Source organism: Aspergillus pseudotamarii, assembly GCF_009193445.1.
Source record: "Aspergillus pseudotamarii strain CBS 117625 unplaced genomic scaffold BDV38scaffold_9, whole genome shotgun sequence".
Classification (NCBI taxonomy): Eukaryota; Fungi; Ascomycota; class Eurotiomycetes; order Eurotiales; family Aspergillaceae; genus Aspergillus; species Aspergillus pseudotamarii.
In genome coordinates this window covers 48,883-67,089 of record NW_022475023.1, presented here as the reverse complement: position 1 = coordinate 67,089, position 18,207 = coordinate 48,883, and the positions used below count along the sequence as shown (strand labels likewise).

General features: G+C 47.9%; 5 protein-coding genes across 5 annotated transcripts; 1 reads left to right on the top strand and 4 right to left on the bottom strand.

The window, feature by feature from the left end:
• Positions 1 to 96: 96 nt before the first annotated feature.
• BDV38DRAFT_217743 (tetratricopeptide repeat protein) lies at positions 97 to 3,043 on the top strand. Its single transcript, XM_032052734.1, has 6 exons — positions 97 to 980; positions 1,045 to 1,084; positions 1,147 to 1,240; positions 1,357 to 1,663; positions 1,847 to 1,911; positions 2,098 to 3,043. Exons 1-6 carry the CDS (start codon positions 402 to 404, stop codon positions 2,315 to 2,317), a joined length of 1,305 nt encoding a protein of 434 aa, XP_031917012.1. The 5' UTR covers positions 97 to 401; the 3' UTR covers positions 2,318 to 3,043.
• Positions 3,044 to 4,177: 1,134 nt separating this feature from the next.
• On the bottom strand, positions 4,178 to 6,136 carry BDV38DRAFT_279404 (putative bZIP transcription factor; the record flags this gene model as incomplete). The annotated part of the gene is made up of 2 exons (XM_032059009.1): positions 4,178 to 5,264; positions 5,322 to 6,136. The coding sequence occupies 2 exons, from the start codon at positions 6,134 to 6,136 to the stop codon at positions 4,178 to 4,180; spliced, it is 1,902 nt and encodes a 633-aa protein (XP_031917011.1).
• Positions 6,137 to 12,103: 5,967 nt separating this feature from the next.
• Positions 12,104 to 14,067, bottom strand: BDV38DRAFT_217597 (C1 family peptidase). The gene is made up of 4 exons (XM_032052732.1): positions 13,730 to 14,067; positions 13,554 to 13,642; positions 12,611 to 13,462; positions 12,104 to 12,557 (listed from the first exon to the last, which is right to left on the bottom strand). Exons 1-4 carry the CDS (start codon positions 13,869 to 13,871, stop codon positions 12,123 to 12,125), a joined length of 1,518 nt encoding a protein of 505 aa, XP_031917010.1. The 5' UTR covers positions 13,872 to 14,067; the 3' UTR covers positions 12,104 to 12,122.
• Positions 14,068 to 14,202: 135 nt separating this feature from the next.
• BDV38DRAFT_238206 (CCCH zinc finger protein) lies at positions 14,203 to 16,314 on the bottom strand. The gene is made up of 4 exons (XM_032053660.1): positions 16,177 to 16,314; positions 15,381 to 16,122; positions 15,277 to 15,329; positions 14,203 to 15,184 (listed from the first exon to the last, which is right to left on the bottom strand). The coding sequence occupies exons 1-4, from the start codon at positions 16,220 to 16,222 to the stop codon at positions 14,613 to 14,615; spliced, it is 1,413 nt and encodes a 470-aa protein (XP_031917009.1). The 5' UTR covers positions 16,223 to 16,314; the 3' UTR covers positions 14,203 to 14,612.
• A 155-nt stretch (positions 16,315 to 16,469) lies between these two features.
• BDV38DRAFT_238199 (transcription factor IIF subunit TFG2) lies at positions 16,470 to 18,138 on the bottom strand. Its single transcript, XM_032053659.1, has 4 exons — positions 17,696 to 18,138; positions 17,332 to 17,599; positions 17,074 to 17,270; positions 16,470 to 17,013 (listed from the first exon to the last, which is right to left on the bottom strand). The coding sequence occupies exons 1-4, from the start codon at positions 17,963 to 17,965 to the stop codon at positions 16,621 to 16,623; spliced, it is 1,128 nt and encodes a 375-aa protein (XP_031917008.1). The 5' UTR covers positions 17,966 to 18,138; the 3' UTR covers positions 16,470 to 16,620.
• Positions 18,139 to 18,207: the final 69 nt, after the last annotated feature.

Below are 18,207 nucleotides of genomic sequence, written 5' to 3'. Positions count from 1 at the left end.
TGCGTGACCAAGCGCAATGGATGCGAAAAGAATGACAAGAACTTATTATAATACGGCAATTGGGGGCCAAGACGGCCAGAGCAGAGATGAAAGAAAAGCATGACAGACACTGGCTAACTTAAAAATATCATCAATTGTCCTTGCACAAGGTTCATCTCTTGACACTGCCCCAACCCCGGCGCTTCTGCCTCCCTACCATTCCACCATAAGGCTGAGGTTATTTTTTGCCCGTGTTTGGCATGATATTTCAACGTCCACTGTTCCCCGGTTTTCTTCCTGCCTGTCATCTTCTCTCCACATTTATCAATTCCTCAAATTAAACGCTGCAAACAATTCGGGTACTAGTTACCGAGGTCCGCTCCCCAGTTCTCTTGAGTGATAAATCAGCACGCGCAACAAAAATGCCTTTGCGAGAGATACTTCACAAGAAGGACAGAATCAACGACACCGGTGACCAATATGCGGCTGGTGTCCCTTCCTCGTTTCTGAGCCCGGTGCCTCAAATTATTCGATCCGATACCACCTCCCAAGAAGTCGTCACCCCACCCCTCTATGACGGCGATGATGTCTACCACCATCAGAACACACATCTCGAGGTGTCGCCGCCTAGCTCTTCGTCGCGCCGTCGGTCACTGAATCCATTCAGTCGTTCGAGAGCGCCATCTGAGTCCCTAGGATCTCCGCCGTCTCAACCGCGCGAAAGAAGGCTGTCGCAATTGCTCCATCGTGATCGGGGTAGCTCGCGGAATTCTATCGCTACCTCAACCAATATCCCGTCAGACCTTCCGCAGATAAATAATGTGAAAGGCGATGAGCAGGAGAGAGAAGCTCAATGGGAGAAACGAGCAACGGTCTTAGTGCAGCGCAATCCGAACCTTGGATCTCCGTTATCACCTACTTCGCCGGGCTTTGGAAGAAATAGTATAGATTCGCGGTCAAGGAGCTCTAGTCGAAGTGGTTTGAGTGACCCTCAAGGAGATGTAAGCGATACACGGCAGTTGCGGTTGTGTTGATTGCTAGTTTGGAGACTAACGCCATGCATAGGTGAACATCCAAGAAGCGATTCGGCTCCATGAAGCTGGAGGTAGGGAATAAGCCATAACAGAGGCATTCGTAGACATGCACTAATACAAGCTACCTTTGCAGAACTGGAGAAGTCAACGGAGATGTTTCGTCGGTTGGCAGATCCCAACGGCGCAAACAATGCACTGAGTCAAGTACTATATGGCCTCGCACTAAGGTAGGAATTATACAGCAATTTAGATTCTTTTGAGTCCTCCCATCAACACCCTACCCTTTAGTGCTACCTTTCACTCTTCCGCGTACTGGACACGTTCTAACTGGACTTGTCTCCAGGCATGGATGGGGATGCCCCAAATCGGAAGAACAGGCGGTGACCTATCTCTCGGCTGCGGCATCTAATTCGGCATTGATTGAGTCCCAGGCTCTCCAAGCAGGCATCAAAAAGGGCGGTGCAGCTAAGGGAGAATTGGTCCTTGCTATTTTTGAGTTGGGTAACTGCTTCCGCAACGGCTGGGGAGTCAAGAAAGACCCTGCGGCTGCGCGACAGTACTTCGAAACGGCCGCGAATCTAGGTGACACTGACGCCATGAATGAGGTCGCGTGGTGTTACCTAGAGGGTTTTGGCGGGAAAAAAGATAAGGTACGTTTGATTGCGTCGTGCGCATCCTTCTGGCGAGGGTACAAACTCCAGGACTTTTGCTATACCTACCCTGGTCATCATGGTCTCGTTGCTTGGGCATCAATATTCGCATCACTCTTGCGCTTGGTCCCCTTGGGAACTCCTGCTTGTCCAGTTGACTAACCCAATCCCTCTAATGTTTAGTTCGCGGCTGCTAAATATTACCGATTGGCCGAACAGAAAGGAAGTAAATTAGTTGGGAATTCTTGGTACGTTAGGGCGACCCTTGGTTAATTATTTTTATTTTTGGATCTTGGGCATTTCCTCTGCAAAGGTTGTCAAGAATGTGGTGAAGTGCCGCCTGTATGGATTCGCGCTTCGCTATCACCTGCAGATATCATGCCAGGGATCAGCGGCAGCGCTTCAATCGATAGGCTCTCATTGCATCTTTACAGCTGCGCCATGCAAACCGCTCTCACGCCTACAACCAACCACAATGCCCACCCCTACCTACCTACGGATTGTCCGAATTTTAGGCTGACATGCTCGCTACTCGCATTACAGGATATGGAAAGAGAAGTACGATCCCAAGTGAGCCGAATGCTCCCGGTACCTTACAGCCTCGTTCCACCAAGAAACCCCGTCTATGGGCCCGTCTCTTTGCTCATCAGATGACTCTCGACTACATAACCGGAGATAGAGTTATCGCTCAGCTACCGAGGTCAGCCAGCCAAACGTCTTCACTCATAGGACGAGGGGGGAGATCATCGCCCTGATGATTGGGGTAGCCTATAGGGGAGCACGCTGCACACCTACCTTTCACTTCATTGCTATTCACGATCCATCCTGTGTACCACAAATGGAACGTGCTAATATGATCTAACCTTTAACCAAGTGACTTGGAACGAATGTTGATGACCCAATGCCAGCCTCATTTTGATGGCAACCCAATCTATACCATCGGTACTTTTGCTTAGTGTGTATTTCTCATTTTTTTTTTATTTCACTTTATTTGGTTTGTCATTTTTGATTCCCTCTTTTAATTAGTTGATGTAATATTGACCACGGTACTTTGCTATATTTGTCAATCTACTGTTGCTTCTCTCGCATTTGGATGCCTTGTGTCCTTACCGCGTCCATTAGTTGTATGACCTGTTGCTGGTGGGCTTATGACTAAGTGACAGTTTGAGTATGCATTTTGAGTTCTTGCTCTGAGGGATACTTCACGCTTTTCTATTTGAGACTATGAATAGATGCTAGGAATTCGGTGTGAAACTATCCATCTATATATATCCGTGCTGTACATGATCTCTAGAAAGTAAAAAGTAATGTGTATAGGTTGAAATTCAAAAGACTCATAGTGATCGGATTAAAGGTAGGTGAGGTTCATGTATGGCTACATGTAAAGATGTCATTGTGCAGTGCTTATACACCTTCTGCAGATGGTAAGGGAGAGTACTGTAAGTACCCTTGTGCTGTTGTACTGATATCTATAGATTCAAGACCTGGGAACCCAAGAGGCTGTGAGTCTCGTAGCGTGATTAATTGATCCAAGAGATTAGAAGTATGTGATGCAAATTATGATTTCATATTACATAGATTTGATTGACAAAGGAAATATAATTCAAAGGAATGAATGACACGGGCGAACGCCCAACAGTAAAGCCATGTGCAGAAGCAAAGGCCAACCTCTTTGAGAGGAGACCCATATAGAAATATTTGACAAAGGAAATGAAATAGAACCAAGGCATGTAAAAAGGGCCACGTATATGTCGTGGCCCAACTGTCCAGAAAGCAGCATCAACATAAAACATTAGCAGGCATTTTTCATCGTAGAACATATCAGTCATATCATAATAATAATCGTAACAAGGTAGCCACCCTTAGCCCAGTTCAGCTCACTCGCAATGCAACCAAACACAAAAATAACAAGAGTAAAACAATATTTCCTGAACCATAATCAATGCAATGCTCATCAAAAAGGTCGTTCTGTGGGACCGTTTTGCTGTTTTCAGACTGGAAACAGCGTCCAGCGTTAAATAAGATCATGCCTCCCCGGAAACTCATAAACAAAATCATGAAAGAAGAACACACAAGAAGATTGAGTATACATAGATGTAATATGTTTCTGACTTTCCGTGAGATTCATTCCCAAACCCAACCCGAGCAAACGGTAAATCATATATACGCCGAAAATTCCGAAGGGGCGCGAAAAAAAAATATAAACACATCGCTAAATTGTGAGACGAGGTCAATGAAGAGCTAGTCGGTTAAATATATCCAGTCGAAGTAAATGGTAAGCTGTCTATGCATGCATATGGCTAATGTCTGGTTTAATCGTCGTATATCCGTAAAAATAAAAAAGCGCTAGAGTAAACTGGTTTGCAAACGAAAGAAGACGAGAGAGGTGAAATGAAGCAGAGGAAACGATGAGGTCGTTTTGCTTTGAAGGAAGGCTAGGCAAGGTGGCTTTCTCTAGACTTGGTGAGGAGATGGTTGGTGTACGGTGACTTCAGGCTTGTCCGGCTATGCTACTTAGGATTGACTGAAGCAGGATTGTTCTTCCTTGACGGGAGAAACACCGTATTCCTGGACCATCCGTCGGAAGTCCTGGATTACCTTTTCAGGAACTCGATCCCACATGAGCGATCTCGAGTAGACATCAGAGGTGGCTTTGTTGGGCATCTTCTGAGCAACATTGCCCCGCATCACAGCCAACGCTTGTTGGAGGTGGGAAGCCTGTTGCGGCTTGTATTCGGCGCCGTTGCCATCATAAGTGGTCAAGGAGTTGTACTGGTCAGCATTGAGAGAGAAGACCTGCTCCTGTTCCTGCGCCTTAGTAGGCATCGCCAAAGAGTTGTGGAGCTCATCTAGGTTGGACGAGGGGGCAGTGCCTGCAGTCATCTGAGCCATCTCCGCCCCACTGATGGTTGTCGGCAGCGGACCAGCCGACGCAGAGACGGCCGGCTGGTTCGAAGGCTGTGCAAGTTCTGGTGGGGAAGACGACAAGACAGCCTTGAGAACGTTGGCAGACTCCGCACGGTATTCCTCCGACAGCTGCGGAATAGCACGAGCAGAAAGAGAAGTACCGTTGGAGGCGATGAAGGCACCAAACAGAAGACACATGTAGAAAGCGTTCCAGCTGAAGGGGTAGTCGCTGTTCGCAGATTTCTCTGTGCTTCTCTCGTTGGCAGGAGCGCTAGTAACTGGATCAGCCTCGAGGGAGAGACTGTTGACCATGGTAAGTTCCTCCCAGGAAGTGTTGTCCATGGTGAGGTTCTCGAAGTCAGAGAAGTCAGTTGCCATATTGGAGGCAGAGGGTCTGGCATGTCTCTCAAGCTTTTCCACGGTTTCCTTGAGGATATTGTTCTTCTTGCGAAGCTCGGCTGTCTCCAAGGTATGCACCCGAATCAGTTCCTCCTTTTCCATTGCCATATTGTTGAGATGGTGGTAGAGCTCCTGCTGCGTACCGAACAATTCGTTCTTCTCGCGCATAAGCTCAGCCTCCCGTAGCCTCATGTTTTGCAAGTCCTCCTCGAGGTCGCTGATGATCTGGGTGAACTGCTTCTTCTCTTCCTCCAGCTTCTCAGTATGCAGCTTCTTTCGTTGGCGCGAATCCAAACTAAGTGTAATTGTTAGTGAACCATAAAGCTGGACAGCTAGTGAGGGTTCTACTTACGCAGCTTGACGGTTCCTCAGTAACCGCTTCTGTTGCTTCAGTTCCTTGATCTCCTCCTCATTCGTCGATTGGGCGATTAGCTGGTCGATGTTGCTTAACGTCCGCTCTGCTGGGATCTCAAAACGAGCGTTCTTCTTCCTAATTCCATCCCGTCGGATGCTCAGGGGAGAGCTATTCCGATAAGTAGGGCTCTTGGTGGTGCGAGCAACAGCATCCGGCATGTCGGTGGACGCAGGCATCCATCCTTGACTGGACTGCGGGGACATGGCCACAGCACCGGGATGCGCAAAGGCCATCCCGGGGCGGTAGGACATGGATGGGATGTTGATAGTGCTCACCGGACCAACAGCACCCCCCGAAAATGGCGCCGACGAACCGTTGTCGAGGTCCGATGGGAAATGGTGGTCGTACATGGCGGCGGGTGTACATGAGCCAGTCTCCTTGGAAAGAGCCCAAGATGCCTGCTGGCCGTACGCGGTGGCTGGGTGGGGAGCACCATCCAGTCTCATGAAACCATTCGGAGCGGACTCGAAAAGATGATGGCCAACATGGGAGTTATGCCGGGATTGGCTGCTGTGAACGGACTGAGAGAAATCGGACCAGACTGAATCACGATGCGAGAAAGCATCCGGTGCATGATCATATGAAGAGCGCCGGTGATCGGCAACGGAAGAAGAAAGTTCGGGGGACGTCGAGTCGAGAATCTTATCATCCAATACACTCATCTCGTCTTCCTCGGGAAATGAAGGCTTTGCATCCAAATTTGAAGGTGATTGTTGGTAGAAGTCAAATGACGGTTGAGAATACCTTGCCATGACTGTGAATATGTGTGTATACGATAAAAATGAAGAATGAAAAAGGTTGTTTGGAGACAAGCGCCGTGATAGTAGTCAAGAGGCGGTGTGTAATCTGATTGTACGGAAAAAACGTGCGGGGTTTTTTATTTGGGTGGTTGGATTTGATTGATGATGAAATGAGGACAAGTAGAGATGAGGGAGAGAGATAGGATGATTGGATGTAAAAGGTATAGACAATGAAGAAGTTTATAAAAAAGGATAAGAGTAGAAAGTAAGGTCGGTAGTGGAGAAGAATATGTAGAAGAGGAAGTAAGGTGGTAGTGGCCAAGTCGAGGGGAGGAAAGAAGAAGATCGATTCTCGTTAAGGGGAAAGAAGAGGTCTCTTGTGATCAGGAGAAGCCTCTTTGCTAAAAAAGAGTTTGAAGCTCAGATCCGTTGGATTCTGGAGGAGGGAAAGACCAGATGAAGAGGGAGGGGGAACTCCATATATCTTTCGGGATGATTCAGGGAAATCGTGAGAGTGCCTCAGGTACCAGTGTATAATCTGATAGAAACAATAAAAAATCGAAAATAAAAATAAACTAAGAAAATCAGAAATAAAAAAATAAAAATAAAAAAGGCAATATAATAAATCAAAACAAAACAGAATAAATAAAATAAAACCAGTAAATAATATTAACCCATAAATCTCAATTCTAATTCATCTTTCTCAATTGCTCCATAGAAATCTCTCCCAAAGGGAATTCCCCATCGGCCCTAAACACAAAGGGCCTATACGCCCACAGAAAGTCACTAAACGCTGCTACTAAAGACATGAGTACCTTCGAGCGGTCAGCGGAAAAGCTAAAAAGGCGAGGCGACGATTTCTGGCTGTTCCCGAGATTAACGAGCACCGATCATTGGATGCTTCGTTGGGCAGACGTGCAGCTGGCAGGGGATCTTTTTTCCTTTGGCACCGAGAGCCTGGATGAATAAGCACACGTTACTCATCAGTCCTTTTGTCCTGGATGAATAATGACCCTGACTGATCGATACTTGCGTCTCCCGTGGATTACTGTGTCCGTGGAAGTCACTCCCTTCCTAGATGTACCGAATGAGTACTCGGTCAGGGCCTGGCGGGTAGAGGAGAGAGAGAGAGAGGGAGACTCGGATTCCCACAGACTAGCAGCCTGACAAACTAGTACAAAGAGGGTATAGCAGTAATACATAGTGCCTACTACCAGTATTCTCATGTGTAAGCAATACCCCTCCATGCAAGCAATGCACCACTACTACATTGCCCTTTATACAGAGTAGGGAGGATGTACATTGTATGTACAAATACATATACAGAACATAATCTGATATCATATGTATGTGTGTACTCTGTGTATGATAGTATATAGAGGCATATCCCCAAGTTTCTTTTCCACTGAAGCCCCTCGTTCTTATCTCCGGAGGCAACTTCTAGCCGGAATAGCCGATATCCTGATACAGGTAGTTCTCAGGACCTGCTAACTACGGAGTAGTATGTAGTCTTAGTACTGGTACTTCCAAAGTAGTCGGTATCCGAACCATGGAATGACCGTCAGTGGGGCCGAGAACCATCGTTTATCGATAGCCTATCGAATCCTCTTCACTCTCAGTCCCCTCGGACAGTCATCGAGATGGACTTCTCTTTCCCCCCATTCCCCAATCCCCCAATCCAGTTGACGGAACGGGGTTGCCCTCCGTTCAAGTTTCGCAACCTTCAGCCTGTAGGTACCGGATGCGGTCGTACCGGCCTGGCTCAGGCACACAAGTTCCTCAGAACAAACAGAACAGTATGATTGGTAAGGTACAGAACGAGTCTCCAGACCATCCGAAACCTCCCTTCCTCCACGAAGCAATGAAGTACTATAGGTACCTGGGCCCGTTTGCCTACATATCTTGGGTTCTTGGCCCTGGTGATGCCCAAAAAAGGTCTGTCTGTGCGCATCACCATCGTCCCATCATCCCATGATCGACTTTTAGAATAAGATTGGCTTGCGGGTTACATGACGGTACCATGATACATACGTCTACCCGTCCGAGGGTCGGAACCCTGAAAGGGAGGGGCTTTGGCCATGATCAGATGGACAAGAATGTCATACAATACTGTATCAAGTGTCCCATCATTCGGTCAATCACGGCCAATCATTCCCATACATAGTGTGACCATTTGTGACGAGCTGGAGGAAATCATTTCCAGCTTCATCAGCCACGGGCTGGTGATGCTCAAGTCGGGCTGCTCTAAAGAGTTGCATCTTGAGAGTAGACCCCTCAGATAGATCAACACTTCCCTATATGACTGCTTTACTGGGCACATCCTTGCCTCCCTGCTGCCTTCATCTGTGGTACAGTAGGGCCGGGCCGGGGGAAGATCCAGTGATCCACCCGATGAGGGAAAGGGCCCTTTTGCTTTTTCGGTTAGTCCGCAGGTCACTGACGCCCGTTCCATCAAAACACCTGTGCTTCCCGCACGATTTGAGTGATGACAGTACTAGTACACTGTATGTACCGCAGAAGCAGAGGCATGCAGGAAAGCACAGACAGATCAGATTGGATGACACCGAAGATAACCAACACCCGGCCAGAATTATGTAAAAAACATAATAATGATATTAAGAAAATATACATGAAGCAAGAAACCTCGATAATGGGAATAGAATTAACCACGACACAAGGGAGTAATAACGATAAATCTTGATTCTATAGGCGAACCCCCTCCCCCTCACCGATTCAAACGAACCGGAGGGCATCGCGATCGCATCATGAAACAGCATCAGCAGAACCGGCCCTTGAGACGAAAATGGGCCTAACAACCGACTCGTCATTGACTCATCCTCGATGCTAAGTTAGCAGCTCTGAATCAGGTAAGGCATCACTGCTTGCGATTCTGCGGGGAACCAACTCTCCAACGGAAGTACCTATAGTAAAATAACGGCCAAACTCGCGCGATATGGTTCTCATGCAGAGAAACAAGGCGAGCTTGGGTTGAAGCTCACCCTCTCCTCTCCTTGGTCAATGACTAGCTTAGAGCTGTGACCCTAGTTCGAAGCAACGGAGCGGCCCTCATGCAGTTTGAGACCAATCTTTGTAGTACGTAGTACTTCATGATAGACAGACCTTGGATTAGGGTTGGAGGGGCTGTAGAGTCACGTTCTCCTATAACACTTTGGCATTGTTAACTATCCCTTGCGTCCGTTACCTAATACTTCTACTACACTAACTACTAAACAATCTCTACTCCGGGTAAAACTAGAGCAAACCACCACTGAATTACAAAAAGTCAATTGACATCATAATTATTCTCAGATTATACTACGTAGTACTACAATTTCCCATCAGTATCAATTGCATCCGTTTCTTGCAATTGCATATGACTCATAGTGAAAAAACCACTTTTCGGCCGAAATCGCAAAAACAATTGCAAATGAGAATAGCCCCCAACCGAATATCAACTCCTGACCACCCTAAAGGGAAAACGTGTTCTCTGTATCCGTCTATCAGGTAGAAAATAGTAAACAGAGCGGCGATCCACAGATTCTCCTCACCCAGTTTTCCTTCTTGATTCCTCTTGACCCGTAATGGAGCTACCTACTGTACGGAGTACTAGCACACGACCTAACAGGAAAGTCAACGCTACCTATAACATGGGCAGCCTAAGGTACTAGCTAAGGCCGACTAAAGCAGTGCGATCCACAGGGAATACAGAAAGTTTCCTTCAATGAGACGAAACAAAGAGGAAGAGCTGACCCACATCCCCCAACGCAGTAGGTATGACTCACTCCAGATTCCCCTTGTGGTCTTCTCGAAGCACCGTCTGCTTCTCTGGACGATTTCCCCTTCCGGTAGTGCACTACATCATGGGTGTTTCAGGTCTGACAGTCCTCTAGACTCGATGGGGTAGTATGTGTACGTGCGTGCATTGGTATGGAGAATAGGAACTACTAGTTTTAGATGTAGGTAATGAGGCAAGATGGTGAGGAAGTCGCACGCTGCTGCCACGTTTCTCTGGGAACAATTGTCCGAGCTTTTGGACCTCGCACGGTTGGGGTGAGATTACTGAGGGTGTAGGATTACTCGCGATAATCGCGTGAAATGCGTATAGAGGCGTTCAAAGAAAGAAATTAGGAACAAATCAAATGAGAGGAAGGCACTGAAGGGTCTTGTACCATCCCTACGGCCGTTGCATGCAGCCGGCCATGTTGTTCGAATCCTTCGTGCCAAACTGCCGGAGCCCAGGATTGATATCCAAAATGCAAATCAGGAACCGACAACAAAGGCCAGGTAGGGATATAGAAACGGAACGAACCCAATCGGATTCCAGGCCCTACTCTTTGAAACATAGCAGAACTCGACATAGGCAAATCAAAATTTACGTTTGTACCAACTCGTTCGGTCGTTCTGTATACTGTATCACTTCTCCGTACCATTCAGGAACACTTTTCAGTTACATGTGACTCAAATGCGATGCTATTTTTTTTCTCTCCTTTATTTGTCATCGCATAATCTCCGTAACTATTACCTTGAGCTGGAAGGGAAAAAACGAAAATAACTCTTAGCCTTCCAGGTTGGGGGGGTGGTATGTTCCATGAGGATGACGATGCAGAAATGGCCATCCTGGCGGTGAAGGAGAGTGATCGACCCAATTGTAGGGCACGATGCAGGCGTTGGTGGAGTTGACCGCAGTCACTCTGCTATACTCCCGTGACTTGCTCCATAATAGTAGGCAGTCGCAATTTACTACATGCAAGAATTCATCATTCTGGGAGAAGGTTTCGGATCCTCTCCCCCCTCCCCCCTATTTTTTTCTCGCCTCATTGCGACGAGACCGAATCAAATAGAGACGGTGCCGAGACTCGAGAATCAACTATACCGCTGATACCGACATTGTCCACATCTCGCGGTTTCTCTACCATTTTCGGGAAGCTTACGGACAGGTCCAGTCAAATGGCACCAGTGCAGTGGGTCCAGAGCGTTTTTGACTTTTTTTTTTTATGCTCAGACTCGTGTGCATGGTGCAGTTTGTTGCCCAACATGGGAATCTGCATACCATGCTTGATCTACAGAATTACTATGCTTTTCGACAGCAAGCCACCGAGACCAGGAGTATGGAACCGTGGAGATAAGATACATTACTCAGATATTAGCATGTCCAAGAGTGAAGAGTACTCAGATTTTACCTGTCAGATGTATCCTGCTTTAGTAATCTCTTGGATAAGAGAGGCCTAAACGAGCAGGAAACCCTAAAAATACGTTTTGATCTACGGAGTACGGAGTACATCGGTACAAGACGGCGGTCAACGTCGACCACCAGAACATGTCTCTCTTTGAAGCTGATATCATTATGTCAGATATTAACACAAGCGAAATTAGCACTGTGGATCCTAGCAATATTCTCGAATATCTCCCTATCGGATCCAAGCTCCATCTTCCCCAGAAGCTAACCACGAATATCTCATCGGTTCGACGAAATATCGGTGTTGAAGGAATCATTGCCATTGGCCGGTTGGCTTTTCCTGACCCTCCATGATTTGATTGGGCCAATAATCGTACAGGGGGTCATCAGGCACAGATGGTGATCAGATCACCATGGGATCCTACCTACCTTAGGACTTGCATAGGGACGTACGGATTGACGGACACTCAGACGTTTCCTTGGGCGAGTGTGTACCTTGCCTATGGGGTGCAGCAGAGTCGGAGTGAGGGTGTGAGTCACATAGTTTGACAAGTTCGACAACTTGTGGCACCACTGGTGATGCCTCAGAACACGCAAATTCAGGTTTAGACTCTGTTTCATGTTTTCTCGGAGCAACACTGACGGGCTTGTCGAGTTTCAGCTTACCGCATTATGTGGCTTCTTTACTGCGAAGCAGCAGAGTATCTGCTTGGGTGAACATGTGGTAAAATCTCCTAGACCTCCTTTGTCCTTCAGATATGCTCCATGGCGGAGAATATTGTAGATCTGCAACTATCGTATACTTCTAGGATTGGTCACTCGTCACGCAAGAACTCCCATCGGGTCCCATCGTGGCAAGACCTTTGGTTTCTGTTTAAGAATATCTCGCACCTCCTTTGAAACGAACCGAGAGTCAATCACAGCCTGATACGTAAACTCGTCCATCCACTCATCTGCCATGACAAACCAACCCTTGTCTCCTACGGCTTCACCCCAGGAGTTCTGCACCCGCCATCGTACTGGTTGACCCTTCTCGACATGAACGCCTGTCAGTACCATTGCATGGGTCATGGATGACTCGCCGGTATTCAGTCTTTGTGCCTTATCCATGCGCAGCGTAGTATTGAATCCCAAACTGAGGTCCAGCAGCCACTGATCCATCACCCCAAGCTTGGCGTCGTAGAACTTTCCAACATCGCAGCCAAAGAAAACAGGGTGCCCTGCACGAAGCATTGCAATCGCAGCGGCTTTGATTGTCTGGGGATGCGTTGGTCACCTTTGAAACACAGTATTCATTCGTAGGAACTCACCTTCATGTCTACATTGACGTACGTAATCGGACGTCCCCCCACAACATTACCCAGTTTGTCGACTGTCAGCAATCGGTCATACTCATTCCGCGGGTCATTAACCAAGCTCAACATCCTGCGGGGATCAACATCTCCCCGGGCCAGTTGTGCAGAGGCTTGTTTCGCAAATCCCTGCGGGCTGTCGTATACTTCTTGAAATTTGCCATCGGCATCATAGTACTCCCAGTGGAATGCCTCCTTTGGACTCGGTGGCGGGCCTAACATGATAGTCACCAGGGAGTGGATCTCTTTCAGAAATTCATCCTTCTGTCTCGCCAGTCTCTCGGGCTGACTTTGCGCCAACCGCCGCAGTGTCAACGCATGCTCGCGTAGCTTCACCGTCACGAGCCAGTTCATCTTCGCACTGTTCTGGGCACTAAAGTTATCTGGGTAGATGTCGTGAGGCACCAAGCCATACTTGCCCACCAGGTTCGCCACCATATCCCATTGGCCGCCGTCCGTGACGGGGTCCTCGAGCAACTTCTGTACCAAGCGACTGGACAGATCCTCGTCCGCCGTCTCTATGATCTTCTCCATGAACCAATTGGCCTTCTCAATCTTATCCCAGTAAAAGAGATACGCCTGGCTGAGCTCAAACTCCTTCAGGTTATACTTCTTCATAAGTGGCACGCGGAAGACATTCGTCGCCGCAAACAGCCAGCAGCGGCCTGACGAGCGCTGATTCGTGATCGGGGCGCCTTCCAACGGGATCTTGACATTGAAAACTGGCCTATCCACAGCCTGCACAGCAGACTGATTGGTAAGAATCTGCGAATAGGGATTGGTGGCGAAACTAAGAATAGCCAGACGGTTCTAAGTAAAGCATTTGGATTAGATATCTAACAATCAATGTAGTAGCATTTCCCTATTTCGATGTTCAAGGTAATAGGTATGTACTATGTACCTTGTCGGAACTCAGGAGAAGCTCTTCCCAGTCTTTCAACTGCGGGATCGCGAGACTTCTCGCCCGGTCTTCCGCATTGTACGGAGGTGCTAGTTTTATCAGCGCCCATTGTAACTATTTTTGTAACTGCTTTGGGCATGGATAGACAAGGTGGGGGAGGGAAGAGGGTCATTTACGGGCCTCATGATCATCATGGGTGTCCAAGTTGCCTCCGCCAGATGCTATCTGCTTCAATTTCATAGTCGCCGTTGTTGCGCATGCAGGCTTTTCGTTACTTTTCTTATTGGCAGGGGCCAGTTTTGAATTGTTGGAGCCCATCTTGGGTGTAGGATCGGGTATACTTGTGGCTAGAAGAGCTATGTGGTATATTTGGGATATCCTTGTACACTGCGAGAAGCAATTAAGGCCTTACGGGACAAGTCAAGTTGGGGGTGGGGAGGAGGCGATATTTATAGAGCCAGTCTTATCTCAGGATGGGGGTTAAGATGCAACTTAAGCTCCATGCAGTTGAGAACCTTGCGGCATGGTCACGGGGGATTTCGTTAGTGTTTGCGTGATTTGAGACGATTGCATTTCTTGTCACGCTCATGGTCACAGGCTTTGCCCGCGGGTGCAAGGCCGGAATAATATTGTATAGAAAAATAAGGAAGTGCCATTACCATCCTAGTATCTATTTCTGATCTCTAGTCAAGAGTACCGAGTAATACTACAGTCCCTCCTTATCAACGTGTAGATTGCCCCCCATAAAACAATCCAAACCATCGTCAAGCCTTCTCCACCCACCAGACAAATCGACAAGTCGTGAAACATGCTGTATGGGTATCGGTAACTTCTTTTGCGAGCAGAAAACTTCAGTTCGTAAGGCATAAAGCAAAAAAGGCCAAAGCAGATAACCTCCTAACTACTGAATTTTGTATCGTCCATCATCATCTTCTTCTTTCCTTTTCTTTTCGTTTTTTTTCTGTTTCGCTCTTGTTTTTTTCTCTTGACTGTCGAGACCAAACCAAATCCTCAGTTACACTATTCTTGCAGCTATGTGCAGTTAGTGGGCATGTACAATTAGAAGCGGATGAAATCCTGCTGCTGCGAAAGATCGTTACTGCCGTCTCTTTTTGTGATGAGTTCCGGCTCATCTTCGTCCAGATCGTCTGAGTCAACATCATCAGAATCGATTTCATCGTACTCTTCATCCTCGCTAGAGGCATCAGAATCATCGTCATTCGTGGCATCGACCTTGTTAGCACCTGTGTTCTTCCGAATTTGTCCTGCACGATCAACATGGGGCAGGCGACAACGTTTCTTGTTGCATACACCCGTGTTGGCATAATCAGGACACTCATGTACATGTCGTTGGTCGCAATTAGCGCCTTTTTCGCAGTAGCCCAGATTTGCAAAATCTCTGCAAACGGGTGCACCAGGAGTCAACCGGATATGGGCATATCGGCACTCCGGGTTGGAGCAGCGACCTCGGAGGAAATGCATACAAGTAGGGGATCTGTGGGGCGAAGGCTCATGGGAAAGATCGCAACTTATACCTGCGGTGCAATCACCAGTTTGGAGGAAGTCTTTGCACAACGCGACCTTATCTGGGTCATGAACGTATAGACAGGATGGTCCTTTGTAGCAGGTACCTAAGAAATCACGTTTCGATCAGCACAGTTTTCGTAGGCAAAACGACGTCGAAAAATAAATTTCAGGCTTGTCGAAGGGAAATCATCGTTACCGGTCGTAGTGAATCTGCGGCAAAGCTCATTCTTCTTGGTCGCGTTGGGCTTTCTGTACTTGTTGTGAGTGTCCAATCCTAGTATGCGAGAGCAGTACAATCACCTTTTCGAAGTAACCGCACCAAGACGGTGAAGATTTCCATTTTTGCTCCGAACAAAGGTAACGCCGGCAATAGTTACTCTCTTTGGTGTGTTATTGACAGTATTCGGATCATCTACTAACGGTAAGCCAGCCCGCTTGGTCAGTGTGGCAGCAGAGAAAGCCGCACCAGACACTCTAATCAATTTACTACCGCCTCGTGAGACACGGAAAGGTATATCGTTGAGGTAAACCTGATACTCCGCCGACTGCCCTGGAGCAACCTGGGGAGCGGCAGAGCTAGGATACTGCCTACCAACACCCTGCGCATATCTGAGTACTTTGGCCTGCTCGATCTCTGCTTTCTTCTTCTCCTTGGCCTTGCGACTCTCTTCCATAGCCTTCGCTCTCGCCTGCGCTTCTTGGTCGTAAATAGCAGAGTTGATCAACTGCATGTGTCGGTCGCGCTTAGCAACCCATCCAGTTGGTGTTGTCGATCGACTCTCGCTATCAACATCCATCCCAGAGTTAGTAGAGGGTGTCGCACCACCTGGAGTCCCTGGCGTCGCTGTATTGTTGAGAACGAGTGTACGGTGTCGGTGAGGACCAGCGCCACGGCCTCGCCCATACGGTCGTCCGCGATATGGCGCCCAACCCGGACGCCCTCGAGAGGGTATATGGCGTGCTACATAATGACCCGATTGATAATCACTACCGTAAGGCGTTGATGTTGGGGTATTCTGGGTCTTGTGTCTATTGATCTGGCCTATCTGATATGAGCGGGCAGACTTATTGTTAAGTGCGCGTCACGTATGCTTACCAGCAAGCTGGCTGATCTTGGCCATGAGGTCCTGGTCTTCTGTCATGGTGACTAAATAATATGGCTAGCATTCACAGTTAGTAGCCCACATGCACAAAGTTTGTTCTGTCCTTTACAGTGTGGTTATGAACGTGATGAAGTTAGAGTAGTGATTGTTAATGCTGATGCAAGTGGAAAGGTGATTTGACCTGTGGCGGGTGCGGTCACGTGAGTACTAGGGTAGCTTGAATTAGATAGCTCTTACAAAGAACTCAATATTTGAGTTACTCGAACTTTACACTAGTTTCACTCTTGGTTTGTGAATTGATGCATTTGTTTGTATACTATGGTTTGGCATCTAAGCCCACAATTGACAACTCCAGAATGGCCTTTATGAAATCAACCCAAAAGAGAACCCAAGACGAACGCCATGACCTTGCTTATGCTAGATAAATCCAATGGTCTTTAGGGAACATTCTCAAACTGCATCTCATCGTTATCTGTGAACATTCCGGGTGTTGCTTCCTCGTCGGAGGCGTCGTCGAAGTTGTAATCGGCACCAGGCGCCATCTCCTCCTTTGCATCACCATATGACAACGCATTCGCATAGCTGCTTTCTTTCGCTTCTGGTTTGAGCTCCCAAGTCATAGCAAAATCGCCGGATTTGACAAGGTGACCAATCATCTCCAACGTTTGCTTAAGATATGCCTCCGGCTGTCGGAGTCTTGCTTTGAGCGCCTTAAATGGCCAGTATCTGTACTCTCGGAAGCACTGGTAAATAAGATCCAGAAGCTCGTTTTGTGGCATACGCGTCGTCTTGTTTTCTTGAGGCTTGAGTTTCGCCGCCTTTGTTGCTTGCTGTATCGATATTAGACCAACGTAAAGCGAAGAAGTGTATAAGGGCTCTGGGCTACTTACCACGAAGGCGCCCTTTTCTCCCGGTAGAATGTTTCTGGCCTGAAGGAGCTTTCCAGGGACCTTGTCGATGAAGACGGTTTCGCGTTTCGGTTTGAGAGATTGCAAGACTTTCTGTTCTGAGAGTAGCCGGAACTCTTCATTCTCCACAGGGAGACAGTTGAACTCCTCGGAAACGCTGCCTACAAGGGCAGTTTGTTCTGTCAAGGCGTAAGCATTGTCCCTCATTCATCTCATGTAAACCAGCCAAAGAGCACATACTAGGCACTGTCTTCCGCACATAGGGCTCCCACTTCTTCTTCCGCTCCTTCTTCTTTGCTTCTCGCTTCATCGACTCGTACAGGGCTGACCGCGCCTCGCCAAAAGTGATCATCCGATTCTCATGGCCGGGAATGTCCTTTTCTGTGAATAAATACGTATTTTGCGTAGAGTGAGAGGAGACATGTTCTGTGTTTATTGTTTGCCGTTGCAATAGGTAGTCTTTGGGGATATCGTGGTTCTCCTCCCGTTCATTGATACGCAAACTGACCTACAAAGATTCGCATGTCAGACAACGCCCTAAGGGTTAACGGCACACAGGTAACGACCGCGATGCGAGCACTGCCCATTCATAATCAGCACCTACCCTTTTGATATCGTTTAGCGGGCCCTCGATCCTAACCGTCCCAATCTGGATTTCTTCATCGTCGTCGAGGTTGTTCCAATGCTCCCAGAGCGTTCGAGGAATGCGGGAGAGCCATACGCTCTGCGCAGCGTTCGAAAAATCTAGATCGCCTGCATCTTCGTAGAGATCTTCATCATCGTCAATGTCGGCAAGAACAGCATCTTTGCTGTCGGGGTCGGGCTTAATATACGGTGATGCCGCGTCCGGGTCTTGTTTGATTTGGGGAACCATGGCGCTAACCGCCGCCACAAACAAATGAGAATCTGAGATTTCACCAACTGGTAGTATCGGGCAACGCGACCGTGTTTTAGAGCAATCTGGGCGACGAACGATGTTCTAGACGGTATGCAGTCGGTGGTGTGACGTGATGTTGAAACACTTGCCATGCGTCTGCTCTAAATGCAGAGGGAGCTGCCGAGCGGCGGGTCGGTCAAAGGCGGTGGCGGCATCTTTAACCGCCTTTCAGTTGCATA